Here is a 19571-nt window from a genome sequence, read left to right on the forward strand (position 1 = left end):
TGCATAACGCTTGGGTGCTTTAGCACCAAATCTGTAAGATCCACTCGCAAATGATTTCTAAACATCACTTGAACACTTAGTGCCTTTTCTTCAGGATCTAAGGTGCATGCTGTCCTGTGTGACAGGATCTGAGGCCCAGGAGGCATCGGCGGGCGCTGCAGCTCCTCCCTGCCTGCTGCAGTTGCCAAGACTGGGATGCATCATGCAGCTGCACTCCTGGATGGGCCAGAGTGGGCCGGGGGCTTGGCTCTGTCCCTTCCATGCCACTGGCCAGTTAGAGGGAGGCGGCCACCAAGCAGACGCTGGAGCCCAGAGCGGCCCCCGAAAGTCTCACCCAGTTTTAAAATTACTGGTCCTGTTTTAAGACCGGCTGCTTTTCCCCTCAACAGGGTACTCTTCTCTTGTACCATTAAATATTCCTCAGCAAGTCCATTTCCGATGGCTGCAGGGCATGCTGGTAAAATCCTAAACCCAAGTTCGTATAACCAGTGTCCTTGTTGGAGTTTTGGGTTATTCCTACATTCACTATTAGGACTATAAACTAAAGTTCTCTGAAAAGGATTTTGCAGGAAAGAGACTTTATTCCAGTTAACAGTTTGCAAACCAGAGAGACTCCAGTGTAAAATGAAGGGTGTGTTCCATCAAGCCAAGGGAAGGGTCAGGTTTAGTGTCCTGCCCAGGCTCCCAATCAGGTCTGTTTATGCAAATGAAGGATTGAAACTTACTGAGTTCTCATTGGTGGACACAGCTGAGCTCTGATTGGTTGGTTCAGGTGATCTCTGAAAGTCCCGAAGATGAAAAAGGTGTGGGTTTTTAGGGAAGTCAGAGTAGGTGGGTGACCTGTAGTCAGTAATTGGCCGCTTGCCTCTATTTTAAACTTAGGCCCAGTCAGCCACTCAGGATCCGTCTTGAAGGAGAGGCTCATTCAGGTTCACATTTGTTTAGACGAATAACGCTGCGGGTTAGAAGCACAGGGGCAGACTTGTGCAGACAGGAGCTCGTGGAGGGGGAGTCGAGGTGTGCAGGGATGTGATGATGTGTTGCAGACTGAGAAATAACAGAGAGAGAAAGAGAGATAGAGAAGGAGAAAGGCAGAAAGAGCCACTCAGAAATGTTCAATTCACAGGGTATCACAAGCAGTACTTGGAAATATATTTTTCTTTCGCTTTTATAATAACACATACTATTTTATTTTGTTTTACTTTAAGTTCTGGGATACATGTGCTAAACGTGCAAGTTTGTTACATAGGTATCTAGCCATAGGAAGGAGCGAAGCACCGTCACACGCTACAACATGGATGAGGCTTGGACGCATCATCTACGTAAAAGAAGCCAGACACACAGACATAAAAGACCACAAATTGCACGATTCCTCTTATACGGAGTGTCCTGAATAGGCAAATCTATAGAGACAGAAAGTCCAGTGGCCCAGGGCTGGGAGGGAACAGGTGATTGGGGTGTGACTACTAATCAGCACTGGGTTTCTTTTTGAGGTCATGAAAAAGTTTTTAAAATGTTTGTAGTGATGTCGGGCAAACGTACTTCCTGAATTCAAATCAAAGGCACGTCGTTCTTCCTTCTGCAGAAGAGAATGGACTGCGACTCTGCCTGGTATGAGGCACCATCCTGTGATGATACTAAAAAACCCGTGAATTGTACACTTTACATGGGTCGGTTGTATGTTCTGTGGATTACATTTACTAAGGCTCTTACAGGAGGTAGCTAGTCAGCACAAGCAGGGCAGGAGAGGGCTGCCTCCTCCACTACCGGCAATGTCAGGTGGCCATCTGCTGACAGTCAGGTGGTTGTTACACTGTTTCTCTAAAATAATCATTGGTCGCAGCTGGTGCCAGAGAATGGCCATCTCCCAATAGATAGAAAACACCTGAAACTGGCAATCAGCAGCTTCCCAATACCATCTGCCACAGGACTTGGATATGTTCCCCTGCTAACCAGGCCATTTGCGGGGGGAAGGAAAAGATCATGTACTTCTTTTTAGGATGGTGGGGAGTTTAAGTTTCCCTTCGAAATAAGAAGAAAATCTTTCGAAACTATGAGTGACAGAACTTCAAAGTCCTCCGTTGGGAAGAACCCAAGTAACAAAAGTTTATTAAAAGAAAAACAGAGGTTAGCAACCTGTATACCTCATGTGCACATGGGAGACACCCAGGGAAAAAGAGTAAATTTCAAAGAGGTGGCTTTGACTTCAGGCTTAAATAGCATCTTCCACAGAAGCAAAGAAAGAAGGGTGTGGGCAGGCCAGTTATCGGAAGGCAACAGGGAAACACACCAGGAAACAACAGCGAGGCTTGTTTTGCAGATCACATGGGTGCCTCTTCCCTTGATAAGAGTTTCGTGAGTGAGTCGTCTTCTCTGCCAGGTACAGAGGGAGACCCCTTCGCTGTTGGAGATTCCTTTGTAGATGTGATTTTCCCTTTAAAAAAGGGAACTTCGCCGGGCGCGGTGGCTCAAGCCTGTAATCCCAGCACTTTGGGAGGCTGAGACGGGCGGATCACAAGGTCAGGAGATCGAGACCATCCTTGCTAACAACGTGAAACCCCGTCTCTACTAAAAAATACAAAAAACTAGCCAGGCGAGGTGGCGGGCGTCTGTAGTCCCAGCTACTCGGGAGGCTGAGGCAGGAGAATGGTGTAAACCCGGGAGGTGGAGCTTGCAGTGAGCTGAGATCTGGCCACTGCACTCCAGCCTGGGCGACAGAGCGAGACTCCTTCTCAAAAAAAAATTAAAAAAAAATAAAAAATAAAAATAAAAAAGGGAACTTCTTCCCTGGTTCTCAGAGCGTCTCCTGTGTCTACAGGCTCTTGAAATAATCTTTATGCCAAAAAGGCACATCTTGGGGTGGCATATTTTGGTCTCCTACAGCCATATCTTGGGGTGATGTGTTTTTTGTCTCTCATATTCTCATAAGGTTCAAAAGATCTATTGTAGGTAAAGGATTTAGAACAGTTAATAATAAATTAATAATTAATTAATACTAAAGGCTCACTAACAGCGTTCTCCAATTAAAAAAAAACTATTTCCAGCTGTTTGCACAAGTCTCACATGACGTTTGACCTGATGTGTCTTTGGTGTGAAAGGACTGGAAAGTGAAGGGTTATGACTGCCCTCTGGTGGCCATACTGTGAATTACAGCCTCTACAAATCCCCGTAAAAGTTGGTCCCGACGGTGGAGGACGTACTCGCTCATTCACTTCTCGTGTGTTGAGGATCACAGGAGGTTCTCCCGTGGCTTGCTCCGTATTGGATGGGAGGTTGGTAAAAACAAAAAAGTCATCCCACGAACTGCTGCAGAGAGAGAAGAGGGCTTCCCTTGGCGCCACACTACAGGGAAGTTTTACCACAAAATCTTTCAGCACATGGGAGCAAACGTACTTCCTGCATTCAAATCAAACACACGTTGCTCTTCCGTCTGCAGAAGAGAATAGACTGCGGCTCTACCTGGTATAAGCCAGCACGGATGCACACATACAGGCCGCTCAGAGCTCCTGAAAAGTGAGAGAAACAGACATACGTGGGAGCCTCGGCAGAGGTTGCCGCAGGAAGCAGACGCATCCGTAAGAAAAAGATGGACGAGGGACGCCTCATCAGGGGCAGCTTTGCAGTGTGAATTAGGAAGAAGGTAGGGAAACAGCCCCCACCATTTATTAAAGCATTCATTCGTGTAGACCTGCACTGAGCATGCGCTTTATTCTTAGATGTGCTGTTATGTGGGGATGGAGGATGTTGGAGACAGGGCCCAGGAGAGGTCCCTCCTCCCCATCCTCTCTCTCTCTCTTTCAGGCTCCAGCCAGGGAGCGGGGACTCTGCTGGGGCCAAGGATCAGATGACAGAATCGTAGAAGGAAAGAGCTAGAGGGAAGCATGAGCTTGCTCCTTCTTCTGGAGCTGGGAAATCCATCTGCTCTTGGTTCTCGGGCCTTCATTAAATTCATTAAAGAAACACAGTAAGACTCACATATTCATATTTGATCTTCTGGTCCATGAACATAGTATGACTTTATTGTTAAAACTAAATGTGACTGGGCACAGTGCCTCACGCCCATAGTCAAAGCACTTTGGAGGCCAAGGTGGGAGGATTGTTTGAACCCAGCAGTTCAAGACCAGCCTGGGGAACATAGCAAGACCCCATCTCTCCTAAAAATAAAAACAAAAAATTACTCCAGCCTGGTAGTATGAGCCTGTGGTCCCAGCTACTAGGGAGGATGAGCTGGGAGAGTCACTTGAGCCTGGGAGGTCAAGGCTGCAGTGAGCTGTGATCATGCCAGTGCACTCCAGCCTGGGCAACAGAGCAAGACCCTGTCTTAAAAAAAAAAAAAAAAAGCACTAAATGTACTGAATTTTCCATTATGTGCCGCATGCTAAATAACTTACAACAGATATTATTTACTGGAGACTTAATTTGTTGTATATCAAATGAGGATTCTACCTCTCTATTAGTAAGGACGAATTAAGAGTTATCTAGATACTATTGTGTGTAGAGATTTGACAAAGGTAAGGTGGCAAGTACTAATATGTCCCAGGGATCAAGGGTTGCTGGATGCATACTACACAGAGTGATATGGACAACCACGTAGCTGGACCTAAAGTTTAATTTTCTCTGTACATTCCACTCATGTTGTCTGGAAATATTATGTCTTTGGGCCATATTTAACTGTGAGAAGCAGATTTTTACATGAAAATGTTGATCCATATCATGAGCCTCTAAAAAAACTTGCTTCTGCCCATACTGAACCAAATAGCAGCATGAACACAAAAAAGTTTTTTTCTGCACTGGTTCATAGAACGAACATGTGTTCTCCCTTTTGTTTTACAGGAAGATGCTGCATAGTTCTTATTTTGGAGATGTCATCGACACTGTGCAAAGCAGTGTACTAGCTGCCAGGGGAAAATTCTATAGTCAAATTTCTTTCAAATTTTCCAATATGCTCCCATGACACATGGCAAATTCCCAATTTTTCACAGCTCTAAATCCAGACAGTATATGTGTGTGTGTGGTGAGGACATGAGGCTATGGATGGGGAACATCTCAAGGGCAGGAATCAGGTCAGTGGCATCTCTTCTCAAGCCCCACCTACACACAAAGGCTCAATGTAAGAATTAAAGAAAGAAGAAAGAAACATGTATGGTGGCTCGCCAGTCAAGACAGGTTTTAGAGAAAACAAACCTGAGAGGAGTTTCTGGCTGAGTTAGGTAGAGGCACACTCTCTTACAGACTAAGAGTTTTTAAGGATTTAGGGTGGGAGGGTTTATCAGAGGCTTGGACTGCTTCTGTGTCTCTTTGTTGTGCTTATCTGGGAGGGAGAGTTGTGTATCTGTTCCCATACATCTTTTTGCAGCTGCAGGCATACCCACTGAGTCTGCATTTAGCTTTCCAACTTAGTGCACCTGAAGGCAAAGGAATGTGCTTATTAAGGCCCACTGTTTTACTAGGGCCCATTGGATGAGAGTGAAGTTTGGCAATAACTCAAGAGACTTTCCCCCCAACCTCCCTCTGTGCCTGAGCTGTCTTATCCGTGTTTCACCGGTCTGCTCTTTCTGGCTGCTGGTAGTTAGCAGAGAAGTGATTTCCTTGAAATGCATGAGGCTAGAAAGGGAGTTGGAACTTAAAGTGGCGGTGTTTGTCCGAGATGACAGTGGTCCTGCTCTGTCACTCACTATGTCTTTAGTGAATGGCTGCCACCTTCACTTTACCTAGGACTCTTCTTTGTTTCTCTGCCCCAGACACTCACACAGACCCTATAGAATCCTATATCCTGCTGGACAAATCACCCCATGGATCTAGGCGAGCCTGTGACTCGGGCCAGGCCAGCAGTGACCAGCCCCCATGCAAACAGTTGTTCACAGAAAAGTACCTCAGAGTGGAAGGATTTTAGACATGGGGTTTGCATGTCTCAGATGGCCCCGGAGGTACTGGTCCAGGCTCCGGTGCTCCTGGGAGGCAAGACTCAGATTCTGCTCCATCTCCTCCCCTCTCTGGGCGGATCTCTGGCATCTCTGGCCCATGAGGTTCAATCTGTGTGGAAGGGACAAGCTCTGAGCACGTGTGGGTCTGAGGTTCCTCTTCCATGCAGGGCTGAGGTCTCCTGCTCCTCCCCAGCTTCCTATCCGGCCCCCTAGCCCTTCTCCTCCACTCCTTTCCTGTTCTCTGCTCACACAGGGAGCCCAGGAAACCTCAGCCTCAGACATGCCGCTGCTGCTGCTGCCCCTGCTGTGGGCAGGTGAGTGACTGCTGGGAGGGGGGTTGTCGGGCTGGGCCAAGCTGACCCTCATTTCCCCACAGGGGCCCTGGCTATGGATCCAAGAGTCAGGCTGGAAGTGCAGGAGTCAGTGACAGTACAGGAGGGTTTGTGCGTCCTTGTGCCCTGCACTTTCTTCCATCCCGTACCCTACCACACCAGGAATTCCCCAGTTCATGGTTACTGGTTCCGGGAAGGAGCCATTGTATCCTTGGACTCTCCAGTGGCCACAAACAAGCTAGATCAAGAAGTACGGGAGGAGACCCAGGGCCGATTCCGCCTCCTTGGGGATCCCAGTAGGAACAACTGCTCCCTGAGCATCGTAGATGCCAGGAGGAGGGATAACGGTTCATACTTCTTTCGGATGGAGAAAGGAAGTACCAAATACAGTTACAAATCTACCCAGCTCTCTGTGCATGTGACAGGTGAGGCACAGGCTCCAGAAGTGGTCACAAGGGAAGGTCATGGGTACTACAGGGCAGGGCTGGGATGGGACCCTGGTACTGGGAGGGGTTTAGGGGTAAAGCCTGTCATGCTTAGCAGGGGAGCTTGACCAGAGGTTGATCTTCTCTCAGGCCCTCACCTGGACGCTCCCTCTTGATTCTGCATCCCCCCCCCTGCTTCTTCTCACTAGACTTGACCCACAGGCCCCAAATCCTCATCCCTGGAGCCCTAGACCCTGACCACTCCAAAAACCTGACCTGCTCTGTGCCCTGGGCCTGTGAGCAGGGAACACCTCCAATCTTCTCCTGGATGTCAGCTGCCCCCACCTCCCTGGGCCTCAGGACCACTCACTCCTCGGTGCTCATAATCACCCCACGGCCCCAGGACCACGGCACCAACCTCACCTGTCAGGTGAAGTTCCCTGGAGCTGGCGTGACCACGGAGAGAACCATCCAGCTTAATGTCTCCTGTGAGTGCTGGGCCAGGATGCTCGGGTCCCTGAGTGCGTAGGGGAGACAGGATGGGCTGGTGCTGGGGACATTTCGTGTCCTGGGGACCTGGCTGAGTTCGGCAGTTAGAAGGACATGAGCCCTGTCCCTTCTGCATTTCTGTGGCTTTGGCAGGAGTGAGGGGAAATGCCTACCCTTATTGCATCTCTACTCCCAACTGAAGGAAATCCTCTCTTCCTCTCTTAGATGCTTCACAGAACCCAAGAACTGATATCTTTCTAGGAGACGGCTCAGGTAGGAAGGCGCCTCCCTGCCTGAGGCTGTTACTGGGTTGAGTCTGTGTCACGTTTGGTCAGATCTGGACTTTCAGAGTCAAATGTTCAGAGGCAAGGCCTGCAGTTAGACACAGGTAGACATCGGACACCTTGGATAAGGATATTTGGGGATGACTAGCAACTTCCTCCTTGCCCATCCAAATAATGCTCTTTGTCTCCCTCCTGTCACTGAATGTCTTGGGGTATTTTATTTTTAATTGATACATAATAATAGTACATATTTATGGATGGCATAGTGATGTTTCAATACTAATAACATATAGTAATCAGATCAGGGTAATAGCATATCCGTCATTTTGAACATTTATCATTTCACTGTGTTGGAAACATTCAATATCCCCTCTCTAGCTATTTGAAACTATCTATTATTTTTAACCACAGTCATCCCACAGTGGTATAGAATACCAGAACTTACTCTTCCTTTCCAAGTGTGATCTTGTATCTTTTAACAAATCTCTCTCCTTATCATTGTTCCCCTAACCTTCCCAGCCCTTATTATTCTCTGTTCTACTTTTTACTTCCATGAAATCAACTTTTTTTAGCTTCCACTTATGAGTAAGAACATGTGGTATTTAACTTTGTGTTCCTGGCTTATTTCATTTAACATAATGTCTTCTAGTTCAATCTATGTTATAGTGAATAACAAGATTTCATTATTTTTTATGGCTGAATGATAATCCATTGTGTATATATGCCACATTTCCTTTATTTATTCATCTGTTGTTGGACACTTAGGTTTATTTCATATCTTCCTATTGTGGTTACTGCTGCAATAAACACAGAGGTGCAGACGTTTCTTCAATATACTGATTTCCTTTCCATTATATAAATGCCCAGTAGTGGGATTGCTGGATCATATGGTAGTTCTATTTGTATATTTTTGAGGAAAAAAAACTACATATACTAGTAGTGGTTATACTAGTTTACATTCTGGTCAAAAGCATTTAAGAATTCCCTCTTCTCTACATCCTCACCATCATTTGTTAATTTTCATCTTTTTTTTTATCATAGTCCTCCCAACTGGGGTGACGTTACTTCATTGTGGTTTTGATTTGCATTTCCCTGGTGATTGGTGATGCTGAGCATTTTTCATATATTTGTTGGCCATCTGTATATCTTCTCTAGAGAAATGTCTACTCAGATAATTTGCCCATTTTTAAATCAGATTGGGTGTCTTTGCCATTGAGATGCATGAGTTCCTTGTATATTGTGTATATGAATCATTTGTCAGATGAATAGCTGACAAATATTTTCTCCTATTCTGTAGGTTGCCTTTTCACTCTGTTGATTGTTTCCTTTGCTGCATAGAAGCTTTTTAGCTTGACATTATCTTGTTTATTTGCTTTTGCTTTTGTTACTTGTGCTTGCGAGGTCTTACTCATAGAATATTTTTCCAGACCAATGTCCTACAGCATTTCCCCTATGTTTTCTTCTAGTATGTTTATATTTTTGTGTCTTACATTAAGGTCTTCAATCCATTTTGAATTGATTTTTGCATAGGATGAGAGGTGTGAGTCTAGTTTCATTCTTCTGCATATGGCACCAGTTTTTCCAGCATCATTTATTGAAGAGACTGAGTGGGACCATAAGACTCTTCCTCCAGCTGGAAGTACAGGCAGCAGGGATTGGTTTCTCTGCTGTTCAGGACCAGAGTTCCAGCCAATCCTGGGCCCAGGCTCCATGCAGCTCTAATTGTGGTATTCAGCCATTACTGCAGGCTTAGTGGAACGAAGATGGAGTTACAGTGATGAAGAGGTGTGTGGCCACTGGCCCCCAGAGGAGGGTACACTCCAGAGACGGCTGTGGTCTCGAGATGGTACTGTGTCGCAGCAGCTTGCCCACAGGGGCTGGTTAGGGAGTTGGGAGTGCACACCGTGTGCTCCTAATCCAGAACCATGCAGCTGCATGAATTCCTGGCAGCTCTTCCAACGGTGCTCAGAGCTTGTGAGGACTGCAGGATTAACCTGTAGTAAGGAATGTAGGTATCTGCAGTGGGCACTGGGGGTTGGTTGTATTCTTCTGCTTCTCATTTCCCTACAAGGGGAAATCCTTCCTGTCTCTGGGACAAACCAATCTGGGCTGGGGAGAGGGAGCTGCAAAGTCTGGGTGCCTCCATGCTGCCCTCCTGGGCTTCCAATTACCACAGGTAACTCTCCACTCCCCTGCTGCACTACAGTACTCTGCCTTCGACACTCCACTCAAATCTCTGCTGTTTATTCATTGCCTTGGCCCTTTCCTGCCCGGGGGGATGGGGGAGGATGAGTTCCAGGCACCTCTGGTCAGCCATTTTGCTCCAATGGGAGCATTTTTTTAATAGGTTTTATTTTTCAGAGTAGTGTTCGTTTCACAGCAAAATTGAGTGGAATCTTCTAGTCGCTGAACATCTTGGGAGCATTTATAAATGAACTTTATTTTTCATGAAAAAATTGAGCAGAAGGTACAAAGACTTCCCATATGCCCTCTACCCTTACACATAGTTTCCCTGGCCATCAGCATCCCCCATCAAAATGGTACATTTGTTACAATCAATAAACCTACATTGACATATCATTGTCACCTGAAGCCCATAGTTTACATTAAAGTTCACTGTTGGTGTTGTACATTTTACAGGTTTCTAAAAAATGTATGATGACATGAATCCACCATGAGAGTATCATATAGAATAGTCACACTTCCCCAAAAATCTCTTTAGGGCATTTTTTTTTTTTTTCTATTGTCCATACCTCAACCCTTACCCCTGACCTCTGTCCAAAGTGCTCACTCCACTGCCTTATTCCAATTAATAATGGCCTGGTCCCTCAGAGGACAGTGAACCCAGTGAGGGCAGGAATAGTTCCCTCAGTAGTTGTCATCAAACTGTTGACAGATGATGCTCAGAGAAACGCCCCTGACTCTGAGTGTTGGGATCTAGAAGGTACAGCCAGGCAGGTCCAGGAGAACTATCTGGGTCTAAGAAGGTCTGAGAACCACCTCCCTGCCCCACCCTGATTCCAGGCACTTTTGAAGGCCAAAAGGAGCACCTTTGACCCTGAGTGATGGGGCCAGTGGGAAGAAAGAAGAGACAAGGCCTATCAGCATTCCAGTGCTTACTCTCTCTCTCTCTCTCTCTCTTTCTCTCTCTCTCTCTCTGTCATCCAAGAGGCTCAGAGCTTCACAGTCCTTCAGTGGCCGTTTCTGAGGTTCATTTCAGAGAGACCGAGGGTGGAGAGGAACCTGGGTCCTAGGAGAGATGGTGTTTTGTGCACTGGAGAGAGAAGGTGGGACAAGAGGTGTCAGGTGTACTGTGTACTTCGTCTCACGGTCATGGTCAATATTCATGTCTATGATGGATGGGAGGATCTAGGAGCCAAACCCCATTTTGGAGGTGAAGTCATCCCTCTCTACATGCTGGAGAGGAGGATACACATACCTGTTTATCCAGATTAGAGTTCACCCCATGTCTTTTTTGTCTGCAGGGAAACAAGGAGTGGTTCAGGGAGCCATCGGGGGAGCTGGTGTCACAGTCCTGCTCGCTCTTTGTCTCTGCCTCATCTTCTTCACGTGAGCATTTTCTCTGGGTCAGGCGTGGACCAGAGGTGGAGAGGATGGACCTCGTGTAGAAGGGTCCTGGAGGGGCTGTGAGGGCTGGAGAAAGGGCAGGGGGTGTGGTAATCTACAGAATCTAGCCTGTAGCCACTGGGCTAGGCATGGGTCTATGCTAGGGCCCTGGTCTCAGATGTCCAAGGAGTGGGAGGTAGAGGAAGACCTTGTTACTAAGTTTTGTTTGAAGGCTCCTGGATTAATTCCACCCCTTACCTGCCAAAGTCCCTCATTCCAGGCTCATAACAATGGCCCCACAGCCTGAGAAAACCAGGCTCAAAGACCCTGGTGTCTCCCATCAGAGTGAAGACTCACAGGAGGAAAGCAGCCAGGACAGCAGTGGGCAGGATCGACACCCACCCCGCCACAGGGCCAACATCCTCGGTGAGTGATGGGGCATGCTGGCATCCAGGATGCCCTGCAGACACCTCCTCCCAACATGGCCCACAGTCATGCCCCATTCAGCATTTCCAGAACTGAGCTTATTGTCTTTCCTCCTGTTTAACAGTGTAAGTTTTTTTGTTTTGTTTTGTTTTTGTTCTTTTGAGACAGAGTCCCGCTCTGTCACCCAGGCTGAAGTGCAGTAGCACAACCTCGGCTCACTGCAAGCTCCGCCTACCAGGTTCAAGCCACTATCCTGCCTCAGCCTCCCGAGTAGCTGGGACTACAGGCACCCACCACCATGCCCAGCTAATTTTTTGTATTTTTAGTAGAGACAGGGTTTCATCGTGTTAGCCAGGATGGTCTCGATCTCCTGACCTCGTGATCCGCCCACCTAGGCCTCCCAAAGTGCTGGGATTACAGGCATGAGCCACCATGCCTGGCCCCAACAGTGTAGGTTTTAATGTTATTCAGGTATGTTGAGGCCAACAGATCAGGAGATTATGGCCATTGAAAAGACAGTTTCTTGGCCGGGCGCAGTGGCTCATGCCTGTAATCCCAGCACTTTGAGAGGCTGAGTTGGATGGATCATGAGGTCAGGAGATTGAGGCCATCCTGGCTAACACGGTGAAATCCCATCTCTACTAAAAATACAAAATAATTAGCCAGGCATGGTGGTGGGCACCTGTAGTCCCAGCTACTTGGGAGGCTGAGGCAGGAGAATGGTGTGAACCCGGGAGGTAGAGCTTGCAGTGAGCCGAGATCGTGCCCCTGCACTCCAGCGTGGGCAACAGAGCAAGACTCTCTCTCAAAGAAAAAAAAAAAAAAAAGATAGTTTCTTATTCACTGTTCCCAAGAGGAGAGGGTGCACCACACCATGCAAGACCATATAGAAAAGCACCAGGGTCAGTCAGGAAGCAGAGGGAGCAAGGGGAAAATGGGACCAGAGCCTTTACTGTGGCTTTCATCGAAAATAATGGGTAAGACTAGGGTAAGCAAGCTAGGCAGGTTTAGGATTGGCTACTTTGAACAATTTCAGCAGACTCTGGGGTATAGGAGTTGTGTCTAGTTGTCTGGTACGTGGCCCTGGGTTTATTAAGGGGGATTGTGGCCTGGAGTGTAAGAGCTCAATAAAGGATCCAGCTGGTAGTGTGGGCTTTAGATTGACTGGTTTGCACACGAAACGTGCACTTATATGCAAGCCCTTTATTAGCTCTAGAAATCTACTATCCCTGGGAGAGGTAGTCTCTCAAGGTTCAGCAATGCCCCAGATGTCGGAACATCAGGAACACTTGGTTGACACACCTCTAAATATACTTCTCCTGGTTGGTTCTCTGTCTCACTAATGGTACTCTCGTCCCCATTACCCAACCAGAGACATGGCCCCCTCCTGCCCCAGTCCTCCATCTCTTCTTCCTGTGCCAGTATGCTACGATGCATGTCTGAGCTTCCTCTGAACACAGCTTAACACAATCACTCCTTCTGAGCTGAGATCCCCTGTTACTCCTTATTCTGCTGCAGCCTCACCTCCCATTTCTCCTCTCCAGAACATTACCTCCCTAAAAGATCATCGTCCCCTCATTCCCAAGTTTGAAATGCACTGCTTCTCCACACTCCTGAAAGGCTGGCATTCCAACAACTTGGTCTGGCATTTGGAGCAGGAAAACCAGAGTCCCCTTCAGTGCTACGCTCCCCCAACATTAGCCACTCAATCACCTCAAGCAGAGCAAGCTTTTTGATCTCAGAATCATTGCTGAGCTGTTCCTTCCTCCTCATATGCCTAGTAGCTACCTGCCCAACCCCAGTGCATCCTTCAAGCTCTGATTTTTTTTTTTTAATTTATTTAACTCTGACTAAAGTGAACACCACAGTAAAGTTTTTTAACACAGGGTCAATAAGCACTCATTCATTCTGCAAATATCTATATAATCCCATTTGCCAGTTGTTCTAGGCCCTTGTGCCATTCTGTATTTTTATAAACATGTATTTTACAAATATAAAGTATTCCTCCTATCAGGGGCTTAACATCTATTGGGAAAAGGGATGAAAATAATGAACAAATAAATAGTGCAAATATACATGAAATAGGCATGAAATAAGTGCTATGGCAGAAAATGAAATGGGAGGATGGATTGGACAGTCCTGGGGGCCAAAGAGTGGCCTTTGGGCAAACAGCTGCAGGAAGAAAATGGGTACAGTGTGAGCAGTAGAGAATCATCGAGGAAGCAGCGAGTACCATGGCTCTGAGGCTGGAGCACATCTGACGTTTTAGAGAAACAAAGTAGGACAGTGTGGATAAGGCAGTGTCGGGGGTGGGGTGTGGACTGAACAATGGCAGGTAGGAAATGAAGTTGAAGAGACATAGAAGCTGCAAATATTGCAGGGTCCTAAGTCCATCATAGTTATCGATGCATTTAGAGCAGAAGAGTGACATGAACTGACACTCATTTTGGTGGGAGTGACTCTGGCTGCTCTGCGAGAAACTCTAGTACGTAGCATAGAAGAGAAGATACCAGAATAGAGGATACACGGATAATCAAGCCAAGAGATGACTGACTCAGACTTAGTCCCAAGTAAGAATGATGAATCTGGTGTGGAGAAATTGGGTTCCGGATACGTCTTGAAGGTGGAGTCAACAGTATTTGCAAATGCAGTGATGGAGTGCATGCAAGGCAGGAGCAAAGATAGCTCATGGGCTCTGCTCGGTAAGGGTCTCAGATGTCATAGGTGGCTCCACAGATATCATAGATGTCATGGATGTCCAAGAAGACCCCCTATAGATGTCTATAGATGCCAATGATGATGTTCACGTGACTTACTCAGAATTCAAACTTAAAGAATCAAACTGCCAATGATGAAAATCACCAACCTTGAAAGAGAAGTATATTTTCAAGTGTATGTCAAACATTATTTTGGTTACTGTAAGTTTGAGGTGCCTCTGAGACATCCATGTGGAGATGACAAGTAGCAGGCAAGTGTCTGGAACTCAGAAGAGGGATCCATGTGGGAGACACAGAGGTTGGGGGCTTCCATATCAACATCCAATAATGGATGAATCTACAAAGAAGAGAAGAGGTCCACAGACACAGCCCTGGAACCCTCCAGCATCGAATGTTAGGGAGATGAGGTGTAAATGGTGAGAAAGCTGAGAATGAGTAGGAGCCAATGACCAGGAAATTACAGACTCTAGTGTTGGTGGCCAAAGGAAGATGGGGCTTCACGGAGGAGAGGTTGGTCATTTGTTTCAAACGCTGGTAAGTCTGGTAAGATACAATCTGAGAAATGGCTATTTGAATGTAGCTAAGCGATATGACAGCAAAGCAGATCTGATCTTCTACTGGAGAAAAATCCCTTGACTAGAGAGAGTTCAAGAGAGAATGGGAAGAGAGGAGGCAGAATCTGTGAGGTGAAGGACTCTTTTGAGAAACACTGCACCAAATCTAGAAACAAGCAATGGGCCTGCACCAGAAAATGGTTGTACCCTGTAGACTTGCCAATTCTCCAGCATCTGCTCCTGTGTCTCTTGGGATACCATGTTCCCTGTTTGTATAGAGCTTTGCACCACTTGAACTAACTACATTCCCATAGCTCCACCTACCACACCATGAGCTCCACAAGGAAAAGGCTGAGTTTTATCAGACCTCCATCATTCTACTCTCTCGTGTTCAGCTGCACACTGTCACAATTTGCAATTACCAGTCTGTTTCTGTCTTCATCCCCTGCAGTACTGGAAATCACAGGGCTCCTGCTCTGCTTTGCTCCCTCCTGAGGATCCAGTTCCCAGCACAGAGGAGGTACCAGAGACCTGGGACTGAGTTCAGGGTCAACAGATGTGTGACTTTGGAAATTACCTAAGCTCTCTGAGAGCTAGTTTCCTGGTCTGTAAAATGGACAAAATAATAGATGCCAAAGATGATGTCAGTGTAGCTGGCCATAATTTTTCCACATTAGTCTCTGTGAATATTGAAGAGAATTGGGAATCAATCAATACATGCTACATGTGTTAGGTAACGAATAAGTAAAGCCTTAATTAATAAACATTTGATGAAAGAATGAAAGAGTGAATAAATGTTCATTTTACTTCATTGACCCTCCTTGCCTTCTCCCGGTCCTCCTCCTCACTGCCCTGCTCTAACCCCCTTCTTTCCTCTCCATAAGAAACACCAGAAGAAGTCCAAGTTACATGGCGCCACTGAAACCTCAGGCTGTTCAGGTACCACCCTTACTGTGGAGATGGATGAGGAGCTGCACTACGCTTCCCTCAACTTTCATGGGATGAATCCTTCTGAGGACACCTCCACCGAATACTCAGAGGTCAGGACCCAGTGAGGAACCCACAAAAGCATCGGGCTCACGTAGAAGATTCACATCCTCTACAGGTCGGGGACCAAAGGCGGATTCTTGGAGATTTAACACCCCACAGGCAATGGGTTTATAGACATTATGTGAGTTTCCTGCTATATTGACATCATCTTAGACTTTGTAAGCAGAGTCGTGGAATCAAATCTGTGCTCTTTCATTTGCTAAGTGTATGATGTCACACAAGCTCCTTAACCTTCCATGTCTCCATTTACTTCTCTGTGAAATAGGTACAAGAAGTCCTATCTCACAGGGATGCTGTGAGCATTAAATAAAGGTACACGTGGAAAACGCCAGTCCTTGTGTAGTGAGAGTTTGGTGCATACTGGTTCCTTCCCCGTTGAACAGAAGTCATTAGTGATATTTGATCCCTGGAACTATATCAGCAACATGTCTATCTCACTTGCTGCTCAAATCCCCACCATCTATTTCTTCACTGACTTGCCCTCCAACATCATCTCTCTCTACTCCTGAATCTTCCCTTTCCATCCCACCTGTCCCCTACTAAGATTTCTGCTTTCTTTATGTCCTGCTACAGGGAAAATCACATATTAGCATTTGGGGAATTTTCTAAAACTCAGAGCTGACCATAGTCAAAATAGTTCCCTAGATCCCCAACCCACAAGAATAATTTGAAGCTTCTCAATGTGACATTCTAAGTCAGAGATGGTCAACCAGTACTAGCAAAGGGCCAGATAGTAAACATGTTCAGTTTTGCAAGCAATATGGTCTCAATTGCAACTATTTAATTCTGCCATTGTAGCACCAAAGCAGACACAGACAATCTGAAAATGAATGATATGGCCATGTTCCAACAAAATGCTATTTATCAAAACAGGCAGCCCACGGGCTGTGGTGTGCTAACCTCTATTCTATGTTGTTCTGAATCCCGCTCAGTCTACTCTTCCATTGCCACACCCTACACTCTATGGACGCCATTCTGATGCACTCCTCCCTGTCTGTTTGAATCCACATGCCCTCTCCAAGAAGGGCTGTCACCATGTCATCATCAGGCTACCATATTTTTATCCTTCCAAATGACCTCAGAGGTAGATGTCCAAATTGAGACGGCAGAAAGAAGAAGCTCACAATCATCCTCCTAAAAAGCCCAGTTAAAATGATAAAAATCAGTTTAAGAAAACCAGCCCCAAATTCATCAGCAACACCCAAACCATGACGGGGGGTGAAAGCATTATGCCATAAGCTCATAATGCCCTTTAGATAAACAAATGGAAGATTCTAGTGTTGCTTAAAAAAAAAATGCATGCCTGGGTCAGGCACGGTGGCTAACGCCTGCAATCTCAACACTTTGGGAGACCAAGCCCCGACCCCGCCAGGCTGTGCCTGCCTCTGCCTCCCCTGCCCATGGGAGTGGCGGGTGCCCCTCCAGGGTCCACCTCACCCAGCCCAGACCCCCAGGCGGCTCCGCCCCATAGATGGGAGGCAACTGCCCAGGGTGTAGGGGCAGTGAGGGCACTGCTGGCTGAGGGACCTGACCCATCCTGGGGAGGGAGGGTGAGTGTGTTGGGGAGGGGACAGCCCTGCAGATGTCAGAGGTGGGGCTGGAGCAGCACAGGTTTCCTCTGGTTACAAACCCCTCCTAGGTGCATACCCAACAGAAATACATAGAAATGTTCTTCAAATATACACAAGAATGTTCATAGCAGTACTAATTGTAACGGCTGAAAATAATACCTACCCAATACCAATCAACAGTAACACAGATAAATAAATTAAGGATTATTTCTGCAATGGAAGAAGCAAATAATGACTGCATACAACACGTATGAATCTTAGAAATATAATGTTGAGTGAAGGAACCCAGATACAAAAAGTACATACTATGTGATGTACTTGATATAACGTTTAGAAACACTCATAACTAATCTTTGGTGTTCAAAGTCTAGATACTGGTGACCAGAGGGGCGGAGGTCAGGGGCTCGTTGTTAGTAACGACTAGAAGGGGACATTAGGGAGTTCTGGGAGATTCTGGTAAGAATCTGTTCTTTGGGGGGTTTTTGTTTGTTTGTTTTTGAGACAGAATCTCTCTGTCACCCAGCCTGGAGTGCAGTGGTGCCATCATGACTCACTGCAGCCTTGACCTCCCTGGTTCAAGCCATCCTTCCACGGCAGCCTCCAGAGTAGCTGGGACTACAGGTGTGCACCATCACGCCTAACTAATTTTTTCAATTTTGTGTAGAGACATGGTTCTCCATGTTGGCCAGGCTGGTTTTGAACTCCTGGGCTCAAGCAATTCTCCTGCCTCAGCCTCCCAGAGTGCTGGAACTATAGGTGTGAGCCACTGCACCCAGCCCAGGATCTTTTTTTTTTTTTTGATCTGGCTACTAATTGCCCAGATGTCATCACTCCGTGAAAATTTTTTTAGTAAAACACTTGTGATGTGTTCCCTTTTCTACATGAATGTTACTCTTCAATCAAATTTACATTTATATTTTTATAAGATTATCCTTATTAGTATCTAGTTCTGATCTCCAAACCGTCAGCTTCCCCAGGTCAGGAAATGTACTATGTCCAGCCCTGTATTTTTAGAGCCCAGCCTTGGAACACAGCACATGAAGTGTACTCCAGTAAATCTTTGACATGACCTGAACTCCATCCAGGTGGGAATCACAAGGTTGGACTCTGATGAGGCCTCAAAAGTTACATTTCCAGCCCAGGCCTCTCTCCTAAGCTCTAATCTCCTATATTCTCCTGCACATCTCTCCCTGAATGACCTACAGGCTCCATGCTTTCAATGCACCCCAAACTGGACTCATCTTTCCTTAAGCGTGGTTGTCTTCCAGGTTCCCCATCCAGAGGGGTGAGGACTCCCATCTACAGTCATGGCACTTGGTACTCAATGCCTGGGTGTCTTAGTTTGTTTGGGTTACTGTAGCCAACTACCATAAACTGGGTGGCTTATAAACAATAGAAATTTATTTCTCACAGTTCTAGAGGCTAGAAAGTCCAAGATCAAGGGGCCAGCAGATTCCATGTCTGATGAGGGCTCATTTTCTGATTCATAGACAATGCCTTCTCGCTGTGTTCTCACATGGCGGAAAGGCAGGGAAGGGAGCTCTCTGAGGTCACTTTTATAAGGGCACTAATCTCATTCATGGGGGCTCCACCCTCATGACCTAATCACCTACCAAAGGTCCCACCTTCAAATACCATCACACTGGCAATTAGGCTTTAACATATGAATATGGGGGGACATAAGCATTCAGTCTATCTCATTGAGCAAGGACAGCATCACACCCCTGTGCCTGGTTCTAACCTGTCTAAAGACACAGTTTCTGGCCTACATTCATGGTTTCTTGTAAAACAGGCCTCCTGCCCTTCTCCAATCTCTCAGATCCCAATTTAGGTTCCTCTCTGCCTGTTCCTCTAAAAGATCACTGTTTGAACCACTTCCTGAAATCTGATGAGTTTATACCTTGTCCTCCTCCTCCCTTCTCCCGGCTCCTTCTCCTCTGGGGACTGTGAGCTCCACTGGCCACAGTATGAAATACCTCAAGGCCCAAATACAAGGTCTTCTCCAGTATGAAACATCCTTCAACTTTGCACTACCCTGGGACAAATCTGAAACTCCCTCCTCCGGGATCCCACAGGTTCCCATCCATCTCTCGACCACAGCTATATCCCAGGATCTAGAATCTGTTAAAACTGTCTTAACGAAGGCAGCAATTAAAATTTTCACTTCCTTCACAGTGGCCAAAAATTAGAAGCAACCCAAATGTCCATCAACTAATGAAGGAATAAACAAAA

General features: G+C 46.5%; 1 protein-coding gene across 5 annotated transcripts; it reads left to right on the forward strand.

Annotated features, from left to right (window-relative positions):
- Window positions 1-3310: 3310 nt before the first annotated feature.
- CD33 (CD33 molecule) lies at window positions 3311-16099 on the forward strand. Of its 5 annotated transcripts, XM_077981115.1 has the most exons (10): window positions 3311-3640; window positions 3802-3964; window positions 4834-5063; window positions 6178-6238; window positions 6301-6681; window positions 6891-7169; window positions 7396-7443; window positions 10940-11024; window positions 11366-11447; window positions 15603-16099. In XM_077981115.1, the coding sequence occupies exons 3-10, from the start codon at window positions 5031-5033 to the stop codon at window positions 15771-15773; spliced, it is 1140 nt and encodes a 379-aa protein (XP_077837241.1). In that variant the 5' UTR covers window positions 3311-3640; window positions 3802-3964; window positions 4834-5030; the 3' UTR covers window positions 15774-16099. The 5 variants fall into 5 exon arrangements, with proteins under 5 accessions (XP_077837241.1, XP_077837242.1, XP_077837244.1 ...); XM_077981116.1 differs by lacking the exon at window positions 4834-5063; XM_077981118.1 differs by lacking the exons at window positions 4834-5063; window positions 6301-6681.
- The last annotated feature ends 3472 nt before the right edge of the window (window positions 16100-19571 follow it).

The sequence above is a fragment of the Macaca mulatta genome, chromosome 19 (assembly GCF_049350105.2).
Source record: "Macaca mulatta isolate MMU2019108-1 chromosome 19, T2T-MMU8v2.0, whole genome shotgun sequence".
Lineage (NCBI taxonomy): Eukaryota > Metazoa > Chordata > Mammalia > Primates > Cercopithecidae > Macaca > Macaca mulatta.

Coding starts and splice junctions, on each gene's coding strand:
- CD33 (XM_077981115.1), top strand. CDS start 5,031: ATGGATGGGGAACATCTCAAGGGCAGGAATCAG. Junction 6,239..6,300: donor GCTGCCCCTGCTGTGGGCAG/GTGAGTGACTGC, acceptor ATTTCCCCACAG/GGGCCCTGGCTATGGATCCA. Junction 7,170..7,395: donor CATCCAGCTTAATGTCTCCT/GTGAGTGCTGGG, acceptor TTCCTCTCTTAG/ATGCTTCACAGAACCCAAGA.